This window comes from Gorilla gorilla, chromosome 5 (assembly GCF_029281585.2).
Source record: "Gorilla gorilla gorilla isolate KB3781 chromosome 5, NHGRI_mGorGor1-v2.1_pri, whole genome shotgun sequence".
Lineage (NCBI taxonomy): Eukaryota > Metazoa > Chordata > Mammalia > Primates > Hominidae > Gorilla > Gorilla gorilla.
In genome coordinates this window covers 173,569,808-173,588,521 of record NC_073229.2, presented here as the reverse complement: position 1 = coordinate 173,588,521, position 18,714 = coordinate 173,569,808, and the positions used below count along the sequence as shown (strand labels likewise).

At 35.5% G+C, this 18,714-nt stretch overlaps 2 protein-coding genes across 7 annotated transcripts in view; both read right to left on the bottom strand.

Annotated features, from left to right (window-relative positions):
* Window positions 1-1,522: 1,522 nt before the first annotated feature.
* The window catches only part of TAB2 (TGF-beta activated kinase 1 (MAP3K7) binding protein 2), a 93,298-nt gene continuing 76,106 nt past the window's right edge, over window positions 1,523-18,714 (bottom strand). For all 6 annotated transcript variants that reach the window (XM_055390809.2, XM_055390811.2, XM_055390813.2 and 3 more), the window contains 4 exons: window positions 15,389-15,549; window positions 15,091-15,184; window positions 13,969-14,049; window positions 1,523-3,566 (listed from right to left, as the gene is read on the bottom strand). In XM_055390809.2, coding sequence (XP_055246784.1) covers window positions 3,424-3,566; window positions 13,969-14,049; window positions 15,091-15,184; window positions 15,389-15,549 — 479 coding nt within the window. In that variant the 3' untranslated portion in view covers window positions 1,523-3,423. The remainder of the gene's footprint in view (window positions 3,567-13,968; window positions 14,050-15,090; window positions 15,185-15,388; window positions 15,550-18,714) is intronic.
* SUMO4 (small ubiquitin like modifier 4) lies at window positions 12,284-12,889 on the bottom strand. The gene has a single exon (XM_063707943.1). The coding sequence runs from the start codon at window positions 12,756-12,758 to the stop codon at window positions 12,369-12,371; it is 390 nt and encodes a 129-aa protein (XP_063564013.1). The 5' UTR covers window positions 12,759-12,889; the 3' UTR covers window positions 12,284-12,368.

The window sequence follows — 18,714 nt, the reverse complement described above, 5'->3', positions numbered from 1 at the left end:
TTGTGATGTTATATGGGAAGCTATGCCGATATCCAGCATATAGATATTAAATCTGGAGTAGTCTCTAGTGCCACTACATTATTTTCTACGGCAATATGGCCAACTTCCATTACTCATGGGCTGAATATTTTATCTTTTTTTTTTTTTGAGACAGAGTCGTGCTCTGTTCCCCAGGTTGGAGTGCAGTGGTGCGATCTTGGCTCACTGCAACCTATACCTCCTGAATTCAAGTGATTCTCATGGCTCAGCCTCTGGAGGATCTGGGACTACAGGCATGTGCTGCCATGCCCGGCTAATTTTTGTATTTTTAGTAGATCGGGTTTCCCCATGTTGGCCAGGCTGGTCTCAAACTCCTGGCCTCAAGTGATCCACCCACCTTGGCCTCCCAAAGTGCTGGGATTACAGGTGTGAGCCACTGTGTCCAGTCTGAATATTTTATCTTATACTGTTTACCTCTTAAATCTACCCCTGCTCACTAGAATTGCCTGTCAACATTACACTGGGATACAGAAAACTAGTGACACGTCAGCTAGTTTTGCTATTTATAGCTGCTTTGATTAAATAGGTTTAAAGCTAACAATTAGTTTTGGACTACCCATGGAGCTGATTTTCTGCATAATTTCCCCAATATAAAGTTAATTAATATTAGACCAAAGATGACACAGGTTAAACAAGATTTTAAAAGAAAAATAAAATTTCAACTTTTTCCCCACAAATGTCTGCAATGTAACACACATCTTTGTCTAACGTATTAGTTGTCACAGGAGACATTTGGCTGACAATTTGTTAATCTAAAAATTTTCCTGAGAAGTCTAGTTTACATGAACTGCCAATTCCTCTACCCCCAAACCCCTTTAAACATACAGATGAAGGATAATTTGTGTCAAAAAAATACTTAGAAGTCCATCTTTCGATTGGAGGTTCTTACACTTGTAATTCTGTTTTAGGGCAATGAAGTTCCCAAAAGTGGTCTCCAGATGCCCAACATGTCCAGTCCTCATATTCACTGGCATAGAGTATTTCCTTTCTACTAAGTTTAAAAGACCACTCAAGGCAGACCTTTCTACAACTGCATCATGGGGAGATCAGCAAATACTACTTTGTTCTTTTCAGGCTGAGAAAAACACCTGAGTTTTTTTAATTTTTTGAAAACTGTAAATATAAAAGTTCTCTTCAAGAGAAGCACCACCATCCTCATGACCTGCATTACACATCAAGGGACAGAACAAATATTAACTAAATGTTTACTTCAGGTTAAATGGTCCAATAAATCACATTTGTCTTTAACAATGGGGTAAATTTTGAAAAATCCAAAGGAAATAAAAGGGAAAACTATCATAAACTATGAAAAAAGAAGTCTAGGGAAATTGATAAAAACAGTCCAAGAAATGCAGCTGAATGTCATAATGTCACAAGGAGACTCTAGAGAAGTTTTCCCTGATTTCCATTAATGCTTAAATGATCTGCTGATGTATAAATTATCTCCTGTCCCACAAACTGAAAACAAGTCACAAAATCCACATTAGAATATAAGTTTTTTAATTTTTATAAATAACTTATCTGTTACAAAGATAGTTTACCCAGCTAAATCACAAAACCATCAACTCAAGATATCCAAATTACGTTTTATTAATAAAACAAGTAAAAACTGATTTATCAATCTTCACATAGAACTGCAGATGAAGCTGAAAAACAAGGCCTATTTTAAAAATAAATTGCATCAAACGTAAGGGCTTTGGGTCTATGGTTTAATTACCTAGGATTGTCATATTTCTTCCCATATACAAAATGCAAAGCCTGAAAGTTAAGGCTCTGACATTCATAGAGATCAACTGTAATAATCCCATTTAAAACACAGCCACTTGCAAACATTTACAGTGGATGGTAGTCTATATTATCTTCCATCCTTTGCTCTATTTCAGCACTTCCCTTAGCCCCATTCTAAGCACTCATATAATTTCATAATTGTCTTTTTAAATGCATACTGTTATTTCTTTTTCTTGATTTCATTTAGTTATATACATTCCTGATCATCTGAATATTTATTTTCCTTACAAAAATATATCATCAAAATAAAGAGATGCTTGAGGTTGCTTCAGTGTTCAAGTTTGCTTGTTTTTCTTTTTTTCCAGCTTTTCTTCAGTTGTCCTAAATATGGCTAGCCTTGTTTTATAAATACACGTGATACTGTCACCAAGTCAGGATTAGAAATAGACTGCCCCAACAGTAAAGCATTTAAACTTCTCTCCAAAAAAAGGGCTGTAGGTACTGCTGCTGTTGCTGGTTTTGAGACTGTACTTTCCCAATAACAATCGCTTGTGCAAGTTCTGTGGGACACCAAGCAGATGAAGCTTAACCTTGTTCTGTCAGTGGGTTAAAAATATCTTTTGTTTTAAGCTTCCCTGTGGAAGACAAACACTGTGTTGTGTCACCCACTGCTCAAGTCAGTATTTAATGTGACCTACAGACATCACTTCTGTAATATCATCTGCAATTCACTGTGCAGCATCTGCCTGTCTTCACACAACATTGGAACTCATGAGGGCAAAGTACAGAATAAGTAGAGGAAAGTTATTCTGTGCATAGTTTCATCTCATTAATGCTTTTTTATTTTAAGGCATTGTTCCTCTCAGGTAAGGCTTAAAAAGGGACATGATCGTGCTTAATTACTAAAAGGAAAAAAAGAAAATTAGTTAACAAAAGGCTATTACACTATACATATAGAAATATAAGAAAATAATCAAGAAGAAAAGAAATCACTTAAAGCAGACTCGAGAGATCTGTACAGTAGGAAAAGCTTTGGGGTATTTCACTGCACTTTTGTACAGACAATGCATGCTGCTTTCCTTTGCATCTTTAGCCCCTAGATGCTGGCTTCACAGAGTGGAGACATGTTCAGGGAAGACAAAGACAAGGCCAAGAGTACCACAGATTTCTGAAGTTCTTCCCCTATCCAATGGCACTATGCGGCAGCAAACAGTTCTTAAATAGTTAAACCTTGTTCCTTTTCTTCGTGTATGTAGTGTTTCACTGAAAGCTTTACAAATAAAACAAGCTATCATTCTATTCCTTCCTCCTGTCAAAATTCAGTAGTGACATGAGGGGAAAAAGGTATTGGGAACACCTAGGTGTTAACATATTGAGAATTATCCATAATGGGACACTGGTAACACTGTACACAGTTAGGCAGTGGGCAACCACGTCTTTCAGCAGATTACTTTTCATGTGATGAATTTCAACTGCTCATGACATTATACTGAGGTATTATTAGCTCTGTGGGCTGACATTTAACATTAGCACAACACCATCTTGTCACACCTTCAATTTGACAAAATCCTATGTAGCAGTGAAACTTTTTCCCGATGACAGACTAGTTTCTTGAACTTTAGATGTGGTTTTAGAGAAGATACAGGGCCATTTGGCTCAGAAATGCCTTGGCATCTCACACTGTTCACAGCGAATTAAGGCTGGATGGTTCAAAAAAGTACAGGCAGTACAATTCCACTGAGCTCCCTCATCATCTTCTGTGTCTTGAGTCTTTGGTGTTTTGATGATGGACCTTTGATCTGTAAGAAAGAAAAAAATTATTTTATAAGTAAAAAATCACAAAGTCTAAAAAATTACAGGCAACTTTAAACACCATTTGTAGTGCACAGCCTGATGCAGTTTGCTCCCCAAATGGGGCATCTAGCTGACATTGACACACATGCTTGATCACTGCCAACCTCTATCTAGTTGGCACTTCTCCCTCTGGGAAATACAACATGAACATGATGTAATCACCTCCAATCTCCTTAAAGGAGAAAACAGCATCATTACCTACAATTTATAGTAGAATAAAGGGTAACTAATAGCAAAGATTCCCATAATACCACTCAAGATTGTAAAAAGCTGTCCTACTGCAAAACAATACTGTCAGTGTACGTAAGTCTCATTAGAGTTTCGTTTCCCACTGCAGTAGTATTTATATTTGTTTTCTACCAGAAAGGGCAGTTTTTTTGTCAATTCATGTTCTCTATCTGCCAAAAATGTAAGCCTTGGATGACACAAATAAAATATAAACTAGTATCTAATGTTTTATCCACAGACTCTGGAGAAGTAAATCTACGTAAAAATTTTACCATACTTTATTTTTAAAAACCACATTTGGTATGGTAGAGTAGAAAGAACACTAGAATTGAGAGTTGTGAGAATGGAGTTCTGTTCCAGGCTCTGCTACTAATTCCTGAATATTTTGCTCTGTGATCTCAGATAAATCATATACATTCTAGGTCTCTTTGTTCCTTACTTATAAAATAAAGGTCACTGGAACTCTAAGAGACCAATGTTCTAGAATGTTTATATGGATAGTGGTATCTTAAATACAGAGAATAATTATATTCCTCAAAGGTTATCTCTAACAAGCGATTACATTTATAAAACTACTTAAAAAAATTTGGGTCCCATAATGAAATTAGAACAGTATTCCTACAAATTAATTTTGGGAGGTTTAAAGTAAAAGGAGCATGCATTGTTGAATTTTTCCTGTCAAGGTTATTAATTTGAAGAATCAAACCTATGTTAAAACAATGTATATTAATATGCAAATTCCACCTACCCTACTGATAACTTTTCTATTTTAAAAGAGAGACTATTGTAACAAGTAAATAAAAATATAGACGTCAAATTTTATGACAAATTTTAAATAATTAAGTGATATTTGGTACTTTGTACCCCTTTAGCAGCACCTTTCTTACTCACTGTACAGAAATTTTCTTGCTAAGTCCTCAACTTTAGGTGTTGGCTTTCCATTGTCACAATTTTTGCCACATGCGCAACCAACTTGAATGGTGTTTATACAGTATTTTCCCCAAACTGAATAATTTTAAAACAAACATCGAATTAAGTCTTATCCTAAGTAAAAATATCTAAAAAAATCAAGGGTCTGACAATACCAGTTACTATGCCCTGAAACAACTGAAAAGAAATACAGTTTAAAAAACTTTGACTTTTTACCACGTAAAATCATCTCACATTCCACATCTGGGAAACATTTTATAGAATAATTATTTTAATCTGGGGATCCATCCTACTTACTAGAATTTTGGTCTCAGGCATTAGAAAACATTTTCACCTGACACGTTTTTAGTAAAACCTTGTTGATTCTGTTTAACTGCAAAGGTTAAAATTTTAGGAAGAGTGACCATAAGGAAGTCCCTTTTTACACTTCAATGTATTATTAAATGCCAGCAAATTTTTGATTATTTAAGTAATATCTAAGGCAATCAATAAGGGATCTATAAAATTTTTCTTAAATGAAAAATCTCCAGTGGTTTTCTTATAATCTCACTTGGTACTTAGAATTATGATTTTTTTTTTAATTAGAGGTGTTCGGAAACTAAATAACCAAAATTGGAAAAAAGAGGAAATTAGATCACAAACAATGCTCTAAACACATTTAATTTTAGCTGTTAAAAAAATCTCTACATTATGAAGCAGAACTGACTTCAAGGACTAAATTTCTATTCATGAAGCTACTGTGTATTTTAGCTTTACTGCAAAAAATTATTGATTCCTTATTTCTCCCAAAACAGCCAGCATACAAACTTTTATCTTTCATGTAAAAACTTTTAAGTAATGGATGTTTTTATTGGACCTTTCTTACTTATTATGGAAAATTTCAAACATATATAAAAGTAGAGAGGACAGCAAAATGAACCTTCATGTACTCATCCCACCTTCAACAACTGTCAAGACCAATTTTATTTCACTTATGTGAAATAACAGATTATTATTATGCTGAAGTAACAGATTATGTTGAAGCAAAAGAGGAACCTTTTCATAAGAAAAAATTCGTATTTTTCAAAAAGAGTAGGAAGATTATACTAAGGAAAATCATTCAGTGTCTGAAAAACACATCTTGCATATTTTAAAGAGTTAGTGCTTATACCGCTGTCATCTCTATTGCTTTATTCAATTAACATCCAAATAGCATCTAGTCTCTGAACATTTGCTTACTGTGTCAAATGCCCTAATCTCACTCTGATCCTCTGTAATAACTTTTCATTGTATTCCAGCTATATTTAAAAACATTTAAATAAAATATGAGGACAGAGCTACACCTAATTATACATAAAAATGAAGGAGGCTGGGCGCGGTGGCTCACGCCTGTAATCCCAGCACTTTGGGAGGCCGAGATGGGTGGATCACTTTAGGTCAGGAGTTCGAGACCAGCTTGACCAATGTGGAGAAACCCCCCTCTGTACTAAAAATACAAAATTAGCTGGGCGTGGTGGCGCATGCCTGTAATCCATCTACTCGGGAAGCTGAGGCAGGAGAATGGCTTGAACCTGGGAGGCAGAGGTTGTGGTGAGCCGAGATCGCGCCATTGCACTCCAGCCTGGGCAACAACAGCGAAACTCTGTCTCAAAAAAATAAAAAAATAAACAAACAAACAAACAAAAATGAAGCAGAGCACAAAAATTAGAATGTGAAAGGAGAATGTGAAAATTCTTGTAACAAACTAAAGACCAGTAATATACTAGTTCTTCCTTGTTCCCATTTCTTTTTCTTTTCCTGCAATAAAACTTTATTGACAAAAACAGATGGCAGGCTAGATTTGGTCCATGGGTCACTGTTTGCCAGCCACTTGTCTAAAACCCAATTTAACATGGTATTCCTACCAGTATGTAAACATGTGAACAACTGCCTGATTCATAAAATGTCCTAATTTTGTTTTTCTCAACCTCTCCTTTTCCTCCCCTACGTAAGGCACTGAATTTCTCAATGACAGTAACCATACATTTTTTTAGGGTGTCCTGTTCAGCTTCACAGGAAAAATGTACATTTTCCTATCCATAATTCATACTTTCCTAGTCCTACAAACCTTAATGTTTCTTATGAAGGAAGAAGTAACACAAATAATTTTTATCTCTGAAGACATTTGAAAATACAAACATATGGGGAACAAATTGTAAGTCTGGAGTATTTGTTGCAGCACACTAGTGAGGATGATGTAACACTATGAGTGCTGACCTGATTCACCACGTGTTTGCTGACTTCCAGAATTTGTGTGAATGAAAACTTGTTTTGCTGTCTTTGTTTTGTTTCCGCCACAACTTTATTGATGTATAGCTGACAGTTAAAAATTATAAGCTGTACAACTTGATGAGTTATGTATATACTGTGAAAAACTTATTACAATCAAGTTAATTAACATATTCAGCACCTCATATAGCTTATCTCCCTGCCCTCCACGGTGGTGAGAACACTTAAGATCTCCTTTAGCAAATTTCAGTTATATAATAAACTACTGTTAACTACAGTCACATTGTTGTACACTAGATCTCCAGAGTTTATTTATCTTATATAGTTGAAACGCTGTACCCCTTCGACCACAATCTCCCCGTACCCTCTTCTCCCAGCCCCTGGTAACCACCGTTCTGCTCTCTGTTTCCAGGAGTTTGATATTTTTGAATTCTACATATAGGTGAGATAATGCAGTATTTGTCTTTCTCCGGCTTATGTCACTTAGCAAGACATCCTCCAGGTTCACCCATGTTATCACAAATGACAGGATTTCCTTCTTTCTTAAGGCTGAGTAATATTCCACTGTGTGTGTGTACCTCTCACGTTTTCTTTATCCATATACAGAAATTTATGTTGTTTTCATATTTTGGCTATTGTGAATAATACTGAAAGGAAAATGAGTGCAGATATCTCTTTGAGATACTTACTGCATTTCCTTTGGATATATGCTCAGTAGTGGGATTGCGAGATCATACAATTTTAAAGTTTTTGAACCTGCACGCTGTTTTTCGTAATAGCTGCACCAACTTACATTCCCATGAAAGTGTACAAGCGTTCTCTTTTCTCTATGTCCTCATCAATGCTTGTAATCTTTCACCTTTCTCACAGTAACCATTCCAATAAGTTTGTAAGGTGGTATCTCACTGGGTTTTAATTTGCATTTTCCTGATGATTAGTGAGGGTTAGTACCTTTCAATATACCTGTTGGCTATCTGTATACTTTCTTTTGAGAAATGTCTATTCTGGTCCTTTCCCATTTTAAAATCTGGTTATTGGTTTCTATTACTATTGATTTGCATGAGTTCCTTATACATTTTGAATATAAACCCTTTAGGAGTTACATAGTTTGTGAACATTTTCTCCCTTTCTGAAGGTTGCCTTTTCACTGCTGATGATTTCCTTTGCTGTGTAGATGCATTTTAGTTTAATGTAATCCCATTTGCCCATTTTTGCTTTTGTTACCTGTGCTTTTGGTGTCATATCCAAACTATCACTGCCCAGACCAGGTCAAGAAGCTTTTCACCTATGTTTTCTTCTAGGAGTTTTATGGTTTCAGGTCTTATGTTTACATTTTTAATCCATTTTGAGTTTATTTTTGTATACAGTGTGTATACAGGTTCAATTTCATTCATCTGCATGTGAATATCCATTTACTGAAGAGACTACCCTTTCCCCATTGTGTTCTTGGCACCCTTGTCAAAGATAAGTTGACCATAGACGCATGGATTTATTTCTGGGCTCTCTATTCTGTTCCATTGGTCAATATGTCTGTTTTTATGTCAGTACCATACTGTTTTACTATAACTTTGTAATATTTTTAAAAATCAGGGAATGTGATGTCTCCAGCTCTGTTTTGCTTACTCAAGATTGCTTTGGCTATTCAGGGTCTTTTCTGGTTCCATATAATTTTAGATTTTTTTCTGTTTCTGTAAAGGATGTCACTGGTATTTTGATAGGGATTACATTGAATCTGTACACTAATTTGGGTAGTAAGGATGTTTTAATAATATTAATTCTTCCAATCCATAAACACAGGCTACGTTTCTATTTATCTGTGTCTTCTTTAATTTCCTTCATCAATGTTTTATAATTTTCAGTGTATTCCTAAGCACTCTTCTTCTTGCTATTGTGAATGGGATTGTTTTCTTGATCTCCTTTTTTGATAGTTCCTTGTGTATAGAAACACAATTGACTTTTGTACATTGTTTTTGTGTCTTGCAATTTTACTAAATTCATTTATTACTTTTAACAGTTTTTGGTGGAGTCTTCAGGGTTTTCAACATATATGATCATGTCGCCTGCAAACAGATAATTTTACTTCCTCCTTTCTGATTTGGATACCTTTATTTTTCTTGTCTAATTGCTCTGGCTAGGTGATATAGTTTGGATGTTTGTCCTCTCCAAACCTTATATTGAAAGGTAATCCCCAGTGTTAGAAGTGGGGCTTGGTGGGAGGTGTCTGGGTCCTGGGGATGGATCCTTCATGAATACCTTGGTGCAGGTTTCTCAATAATGAGTGAGATATTGCTCTGAGTTCATGCAAGATCTGGCTGTTTAAAAGGTGTGGCACCTCCCACTGTCTCGCTCACCATATGACATGCCTCTGCTTGCTTGCTTCACTTTCTGCCATGAATAAAAGTTCCCTGAAGCCTCTCCAGAAACTGAGCAGATGTCAGTGACACGCCTCCTGTACAGAAAGCATGTGGATATCGGTGACATGCTTTCTGCAGAACTGTGAGCCAATTAAACCTTTTTTCTTTATAAATTACCAAGCCTCAGGTATTCCTTTACAGCAACACAAAAATGGATACTACATTAGAACTTCCTGTACTACGTTGAAAATAAGTGGCAAGAATGGCACCCTTGCTTGTGCCAGATCTTAGTGGGAAAGCTTTCGGTTTTCTCCATTGATTATATTACCTATGGGGTTTTTATATATGGCCTTTATTGTGTTAAGTTCCTTCTATATGTGTATGTGTATGTGTGTGTGTGTGTGTGTATATATATATATGTATATATATATATATATATATTATTTTTTTTTTTTTAGACAAGAGTTTCGCTCCCGTTGCCCAGGCTGGAGTGCAATGGCGTGATCTTGGCTTACCGCAACCTCTGCCTCCCGGATTCAAGCGATTCTCCTGCCTCAGCTTCCTGAGTACCTGGGATTACAGGCATGGGCCGCCAAGCCAGGCTAATTTTGTATTTTTAGTACAGACAGGGTTTCTCCATGTTGGTCAGGCTGGTCTCAAATTCCCGACCTCAGGTGACCCACCCGCCTTGGCCTCCCAAAGTGCTAGGATTACTGGTGTGAGCCAGTGTGCCCGGCCTGAGAGTTTTAATTATGAATAAATGCTGAACTTTTTCAAATGCTTTTTAGCATCTATTAAGATGACTACATGGTTATTCCTTTCATTTTACTTCAATGTGTGTGCTGTATCACATTAACTGATTTGTGTATGTTGAACCATCCTTAAGTCCCAGAGATAAACCCCACTTGGTCATGGCGTATGGTCCTTTTAATGTGCTCAGTTTGGTTTGCCAGTATTTTACTGAGGACTTTTTGTGTCTATGTTCATCAGTAATATTGGTCTGTAGTTTTCTTTAGTTGTAGTGTCTTTGTCTGGTTTTGGTACCAGGGTGAGGCTGGCCTCAGAATGAGTTTGGAAGTGTTCCCCCTTCTCATTTTTGGAAGAGCTTAAGATGGGTTGGTATTAATTCTTGTTTGAGTGTTTGACAGAATTCACCCATGCAGCCATCCGGTTCTGGACTTTTCTTTGTTGGGAATTTTTTTTTAAATTTCTAAATCCATGCTGGATATTTGTTGGGAGATTTTTGATTACTGATTCAGTCTCCTTATTTGTTACTGGCCTACTCAGTCTTTCTAATTCTTGATTCAGCTTTAATAGGTGATATCAATTTTTTTTGGATATTTTTTGGATAGGAATGTATCAATTTTTTTCTAGGTTATCTAGTCTGTTGGCATAAAATTGTTCCTAATATTCCCTTATGATCCTTTTATTTCTGAGGCATCTGTTGTCTTCATTTTCATTTCTGATTTTGTCTCCTTTTTTTCTCAATTTATCTAGCTAAGGGTTTGTCAATCTTGTTGATTTTTTAAAAAACCTCTTAGTTTTACTATTTCTTTTTCTGTTGTTTTTAAATTCTCTATTTTTACTCTAATTCTTATTATTTTCTTCATTATGCTAACATTAGGCTTAGCTTGTTGTTCTTCTACTGGTTCCCTGAGGTATAATTGAGATCTTTCTTTTTCTTTTTTAATGTACGTATTGTTTATCTCTAGAAACTTCTCTCTTAGTACTGCTTTTGCTTCATCCCATAGGTTCGAGTATGCTGTGTTTTCCTTTTTGTCTGAAGATACTGTTAAGATTCCCTTTTGATTTCCTTCTTGACTCAATGATTATTCAAGAGTGTGTTTAAATTTCCACAAATTTTATGGTTTTCTTGCTGTTACTGATTTCTAGTTTTATTCCACTGTGGTTAGAAAAAATACGTAGAATGATTTCTATCTTCTTAGGTTTGTTTAAACTCGTTTTGTGAACTAACTAACATATGATCTATCCTACAGAATGTTCCGTGTGTGCCTGGGAAGAATGTATATTTTTTTGCTGTTGACAGAGAATTCTGTGTTTGCTATATCCACTTGGTTTAACATTTTGTTCAAATCAGCTGTTTCTTTATTCATTTTCTGCCTGGATATTCTATTATTGTAAGGGGGGTATTGAAGTCTCCTACTATTGTTGTCAATTTCTGTCTTCAGATCTGTCAATATTTGCTTTACATATTAATGTAGTCTGATGTGGGGTGTGTATATATTTATAATTTTTATATTTTTCTGTGGAATTGATCCTTTTACCATTATATAATAATCTTTGTCTCAACAGTTTTAGACTTAAAAATCTATTGTTTCTGATATAATTATAGCCACTTTTGATTTCTTTTACCTACCATTTATATAAAATCTTTTTCCATCCCTTCACTTTCTGCCTATGTGTGTCTTTAAATATCAAATGAGCCTCTTGTAGATAGTATATTATTGGATCCTGTTTTTATTTTTCTTATTTCATTTTAAACAAAAAGTTTATTTAAATAAGAAGCCTGACTTGAAGGGAAAACTTTCTAGGATTCTTTCTTTTTTTTTGGAGTAATTTATCCCTACTTAAAGACAGATTGCCCTACATGTAACAGTTATGTACACAAAAGTTATAAAATTGTCCTTGGTTTTACAATGATAAATGAAAAACATGAAAATCCTCCAATTGAACAAGGTATGTGAGAATTTTTTTTTTTTTTTGTTAAAACAGTGAGAGCAAAATAACTTACTAGAATATAAAGATAAGACCTGAATGAACATGCCACTAATGGAGAAAGGGGGTATTTTCACAGAATCAGTATTTTTTCCCATCCTGTCTCCACTTGATGTCAATCAAAACACACCATTGGCTGTTTGGTTTGAAGAAAAAAGCAATATGCTTGTGTACATATACCAGTTACTTCATGTATAATAAAGGAATGTGGAAGGGGGAAACAAAAGAATAGAGAAAACTATACTGTAGTAGTCAGAATATGGTGGAACCAAATTGCAGTTTTCTAATTGAGAATGTAATAATCTTGGTCTTTAAAGAACAGCGTTCTGGAGTAAAGAAGCAGGTTCCCTTTTCAGTAGACACACCTCCCGTAGGCTGTTGAAACACATCAATTGTATCTTCATCTTCCATTTCCAACTGTGCAGGTGTGTCTGTTCCACTGATTGGTTGCCCACCAAATCGGAATCTGATCTGTTTCACTGACAATCCCCGTGGTTCACAATAGGCTTTCATTAGTTTACTAAGTGGTGTCTGCCTCTTAATCTTAAACTGCACCACAGAACCATCCTGTCCCACCACCTTCAAATTAATATGATTCTTGTTCTCAGTCTTGATTTCTTCTGTGGGCTTTTCGTTGGCCATGGTGAGCACCGGAGTCTCCTCAGCTGCTGCTTCACAAAAGAGGTGGCGGGTCCGCACCTAACAAGTACACAAGCAGCAGGAGGAGCAGCAGGAGGTGACAGTGGTGGATGAGGGAGAGGGTGCGTGCACATCATGGGCTCCCTCCCCTCCCGCTGTGTGCGCCAGCACGAGCTGTTGGGGCCTCCCATTGGCTGCTGCCAGATCCTGTTTTTAAAATCCATTCATACAACTCCTTGTGAGTGGTGAGTTTAATCCATTTCCAGTTAAGGTAATTACTAATAAGTGAGGACTTACTATTGGCAGTTTGTTGCTTCCTGTCTATTTGACAACTGTTTCGCTCCTCTTTTCCTCTTATTGTCTTCCTTTGTTATTCAACAACGTTTAATCGTGATTTACTTTGATTATATTTGGTTATACTCTTCTACTTTAAGTTGATAACAACTTAACTTCAATTGCATACAAAAATACTACTGCATCTTTACAACCTCCACCCTCCCACACTTTTGTGCTCTTGCAGTTTTCTTCTTTTAATATTATGTATCCATTAACACATTTTTACCTTTTAACTTTCTTATTAGAGTTGAAAGTAAATTATATACCATGGTTAAGTGTTAATCTGTAAATATGTCTATATTTTTACCTTCAGCAGTGATATTTATGTACCTGTTTCCATTTCTACACACATTTTAATGCCTGGATCAAAACACACAGACATACTTTGACATGTCTTAGTTTGGTGTGCATATATTCTGAGAATATCAATGATGTAAAATGATAGAAGGTAGAAAACTATTCATCTGGAATTTAGGGTATTTTGATTACTTAAAGTTATATATAAATTAAACTACATATTCATGGGGGGGGAACTTCCCTAAGGTATCTTCCTTATCATTTGTCTAAAGTTTTAAATGATACAAATTTTTGTACTTAGTAATTGTTTTTTAACCAAGACTTGCTATTATTGGTTGGGAGTACATAGTGTTTCCTAAGCTAGTGCATATTACTTTTAAAAAGCTAAGAATATTACATCTTTGCATCCTTCCCAACCCCAAGCATGTAAATGAAAATAAACAAACATCTTCTTAATGAATTCATTTAAGAATGCCAAAGTTTGAAGCAATTCTAGAGAGGAAGGTTGCTGAACAGGAAAAATTTTCTAAAATTTTGCTTTTCAAAAGTAACAGTTTTCACATTTAATGGACACACTAACCTTTGGGTTTTGGTGGCACAGGACCTACAAATCCAATATTGTCATAAAAGTTATGAATAGCGCTGGGGTTAAAATGTGGTCCTGAAATATATAAAAAGTAAATATATCAATGCTTATAGCTCAAAAACAACTTTACTTTTTAAAACAAGTATTTCTTTCTAAAAATAAACACGCTATAAGAAATGCTTTTCATTTATTTTGTCCCTCTAACCTCGAATTATATGTAAGATTTCAAAACATATTTCAAATATATTATCTTAGGTATAATGTAGTACTCATAAACACGGGTAAGTGGTAAACTGTGAAAGAAGTCAAATTAATGCTGGTAAGACATTAATAGAAGTAGAAGTAGATCCCTGTTCTATGTGGCAAGTTAAAATAACTTAAAATTTCAAAATTTAAAATGTAATTTTAAACGATCAAACATGGACTTAAGTAACTAAACAGCTTTACCTCAAGTAAATATAAAAACCTTGCACTATGTAATAGAATGGTTAAAATTTTACACAAAAAGAGTAAGTTCAAGGATTGTAGTTTCTAGAACAACACCAACTTTTTAGAGCTAAATTATGGTATTTTTCTATGAATGTTTAAAGATAAATAGCTTAATCAACATTTAAAAAGAATAAAAATAAAAATAATCATCTTCCCGTTGAACAGATTCTAGAACACAGTCCCAAGTGTGATTAAAGACTTCTCTTTCGGTTAGATTCCTTCCCCTTCCTGTCTTTTCCATTTTATATCTTTTTATTATTTATCCAACTTCAGAATTAGGTTTAAGTGATAACATTTCCTTTTAGTTCTCTATGGAACTGAATTAAATTGTAAACATTATTTACTATAAGAAATCATTGCTTGTCATTAATAGCTCAAGTATAAGAAACTATCATTGTCTAAAGAATGTATAAACCTTATTTTTATTATCTTCTATATTTTATCAGTTAAGATAGTGCCATTGAGATGGGGGTGACTTTTTAAATATATTCTTAAAAGTCTGTCTGGCTCCAAAGCCACATGTTCTGAGACAGTAAGATTATGATTGATAAGTCTGTTTTTAGCCACAGGAAAACTGCTGGTGAATTAAATACGATGAATTTCAGCTACAAATACACTGAACTTTACCTCGGGCTTGAAAAAGATCAATTTCTTTGGTTAAGCAGTCAATGTCAATCTGGAGTTGTCTATTACAACTTCTCAGCTGCTGCATTTCTTCAAGCTGAAAAATAATTCTATGTAAGTAAGATTTGCACTGAATTCTTAGTCATTAGTTAATAAAGAATGGAGTTTGGCACAAGAAAGTAAGGACAGAAAAACAGGAGTTAAGAACATCTGAAGAAAACTAGATAGAGATATTACACTTATGTTAGATGGCCTACTCTCATGTTCAAGCAGAGATCACAACAGTTACATAAAGACTTACGGAAGGTATCTGGGATATAGAATTTGATCTTTTCAGGCGTCTTCGAGTTAGATTATTTTCCATTTCATTAACCTCAGATTTTAATTTATCCAGCTTCTTCTTTTGAATCTCAAGTTCTCTTTGAAGTCGTTCCATTCTGGCCTTCTGGTGTACCAAAAGAGCTGCAACACACATTAGTAAACATGAGGACCCACCCACTTTAATCAATTAACCTTTAAGCAGACTTGGAAAAGCAAACAAGAATTTGTCAAAAATCCCAAAGCTATATTAAAACAAAATATTGTAAGTTTAGGCATTTAAAATTTCAATTTTTTTTTTTCATTGACATGGAGTTTTACTCTTGTTGCTCAGGCTGGAGTGCAACGGCGCGATCTCGGCTCATTGCAACCTCTGCCTCCCGGGTTCAAGTGATTCTCCTGCCTCAGCCTCCCAAGTAGCTGGGATTATGGGCAACTGCCACCACACCCCACTAATTTTGTATTTTTAGTAGAGACGAGGTTTCACCATGTTGGTCAGGCTGGTCTCGAACTCTGGACCCCAGGTGATCTGCCTGCCTTGGCCTACCAAAGTGCTGGGATTAGAGGCTTGTGCCACTGTGCCTGGCCAAATTCCAAACATTTTAACTGAAAAATTGTTTTAGTCATTTAAACAAATGCCACTTTTTAAATGTTTTCTAGGATTTGGAGAAATTCACTTTATGAATGAAGACAGCATTTTTAGGCTACAGCTTCTCTAAAGGTTTTCATCTTTTCAATTAACCTACTTACTGTATCTAATTCACATCTACCCTTGGAAAGGACAAGCTCTCTTACTTCAGAGTTTGTCATGTTTGGTCTATGAATGAAGCATTCTAATATGAAAATGTTATGGATATTTTAGAAGGGAACGTAGAATCCATTTTGATGTATGCAACAAATAAAACAGGCAGATTGATTTCACTCCACATAAATGTTAACATTAAATTATCCCAATTGCCACTTATATTTTTGTATATTCAGATTATATTTTGTGAAAATATCTTCCAAGATCTTTAAAGAAACAAAATAAGCAATCAATCCTGCAGCATGAATGAACTACTTGGGAAACCATAATAAACTACAAATACTGGTATATGTTTTTGTGATCTGTCCCTGGACATGAATCTCATCCTTTAGGATACTGGACTGGAAGTGAAGATACTTCAATCTACTTTTTATAAAGAAACAACATGGGATGATTCTATCTTGAGAAAAATAAAGCAGATTTGGAAAAGAACTTTAAACAACCTCTAGAAATAAAAGTCACTGAAATGAAAAAGCCAAACAGATTACAGTAGATTACATATAAAGACAGTTGGTGACCTGTCAGATAGATGTAAGAATGTTACCCAGAATGCACAGATAATGTGACAGAAAACATGAAAGAAGAGTTCTGAAAGGTCTCACATACATCTAAGAAAAAAATTCCAGGCTGGGCACGGTGGCTCACACCTGTAACCCCAGCACTTTGGGGAGGCCGAGAAGGGTGGATCATCTGAGGTCAGGAGTTCGAGACCAGACTGGCCAACACGGTGAAATCTCGTTTCTACTAAAAATACAAAAAGTTGCCGGGCGTGGTGGTGGATGCCTGTAATCCCAGCTACTTGGGAGGCTGAGGCAGGAGAATTGCTTGAACCCGGGAGGCAGAGGTTGCGGTAAGCCGAGATCACACCACTGCACTCCAGCCTGGATGACAGAGTGAGACTCCAACTCGGGGGCGGGTAGGGGGAGAGAGAGAGAGAAAAGAATTCCAGAAGGAGACAACAGAGAGAACAGACAAGAGGCAAGATGTGAAGAGATATTGGCTGAAAATGTTTAAAAATTGAAGGGAAAAAAGGAAGTAACAAATTTTAGAAGATAAAATAATTTGTTCACCTAATTAAATTGTACAAGAATACAAATGGATAAAGGTATTTCCAACAAAGTCTGGGGAAATTCAACAATCACAGATAGCTGCTGAAATAACTACTAAATATATGTTTTGATAAGAAGGAAATTAAATACAAAAGAATGGAATAAGATGAGTAAATCTAAAAAAAAAAGCTCTGACAATAAAACAAAGGAAAAGACTATGGCAGGGCAGGGGAGCAGCAGACATTGTCTAAAACAAAGTGAAAATAAAATATTGGAAAAGAATGACAATACACTGGAAGCGCAAAAATCAGAGGTGAAGCATTCTAAGGTCTTGAAGGTATTTAAGAAGAATACAGTTAAATGTTGCTAAGCCAAATATACATGTTCAGTATTTAGGGATCTGTGCTAAAGGAAGTTAAAACAGAATGTGCAGTTTCTAAATTAAAAGACAGAACCTAAGGAGAAATGAGGGAAATTTAATTAAACCTAGGTAGCAGGAAAGGAGGGGATAAAGGAAAGAAATACAAAACAAAAACTCGACAGGGATAATTCCAAATATACTAGAAATCACAATGAATGCAACCTAATTAAACATATCTGTTGAGATGAGATCAGTAGACTGAATTGTAAAACCTCAGCTATATGCTGCTTATAAAAAACACTCAAAACATAATTAACTTATCTATTATTTTAATAAGTTGAGGGTCTATGTGTCAGATGTTGTTGTAGGCATTTTGGAAGTCCATGAACAAAATAGGAAAAAATCCTTGCCCTTGCGGAGCTCACGTTACCATGGTAGCAGAGATTGGGGTCAGGGAGTAGGGCAAGAGAAAGACTCTAAACAAAGGGTAAACAGGTAGGCAAACTATGGCCCATGGGCCAAATCTAGCCCACTGCCTGTTTCATCATTAAAGTTTTATTGGATACAGCCTTGCTCATTTGTTTACTTGTTGTCTATGGTTGTTTCCATTTTACAACAGCAGAATTAAATAGTTGTGACAGAGATTATGTGGCCTACAAAATCCTAAATGATTTACTATCTGGCCCTCTACCAGATCACGTAGAGCCTTGCTGACCATATTAAGGACTCTGAATAAAATGGGGATCTATCATAGCACAGACGGGTTCAAAATAAAAGGACTCAAAATAAATATCTTGCACTTCAGGCACTACTCTAAGAAGCATAAAGTAATAGTCAATTGCTGGAAGTATCTGAAGACTGTGGTGCACTGAAGGCAACAACAAAACCCAAACCCAGCTCCACTCCTGACTAAATTGATGCAATGCCTCATAATAATAACCTGAAAGAAAAAGAGATGTCCTCATTTCTGGGTGCAAATACCATTTACTTTAGTCTCCTCTGTTCCTTTACACACAGTGTGTGGCATTCAATAAAAAATTATGAGACATACAAGCAGGAGAAAAATGGAATTCATCATCAAGAGAGAAAGTGAT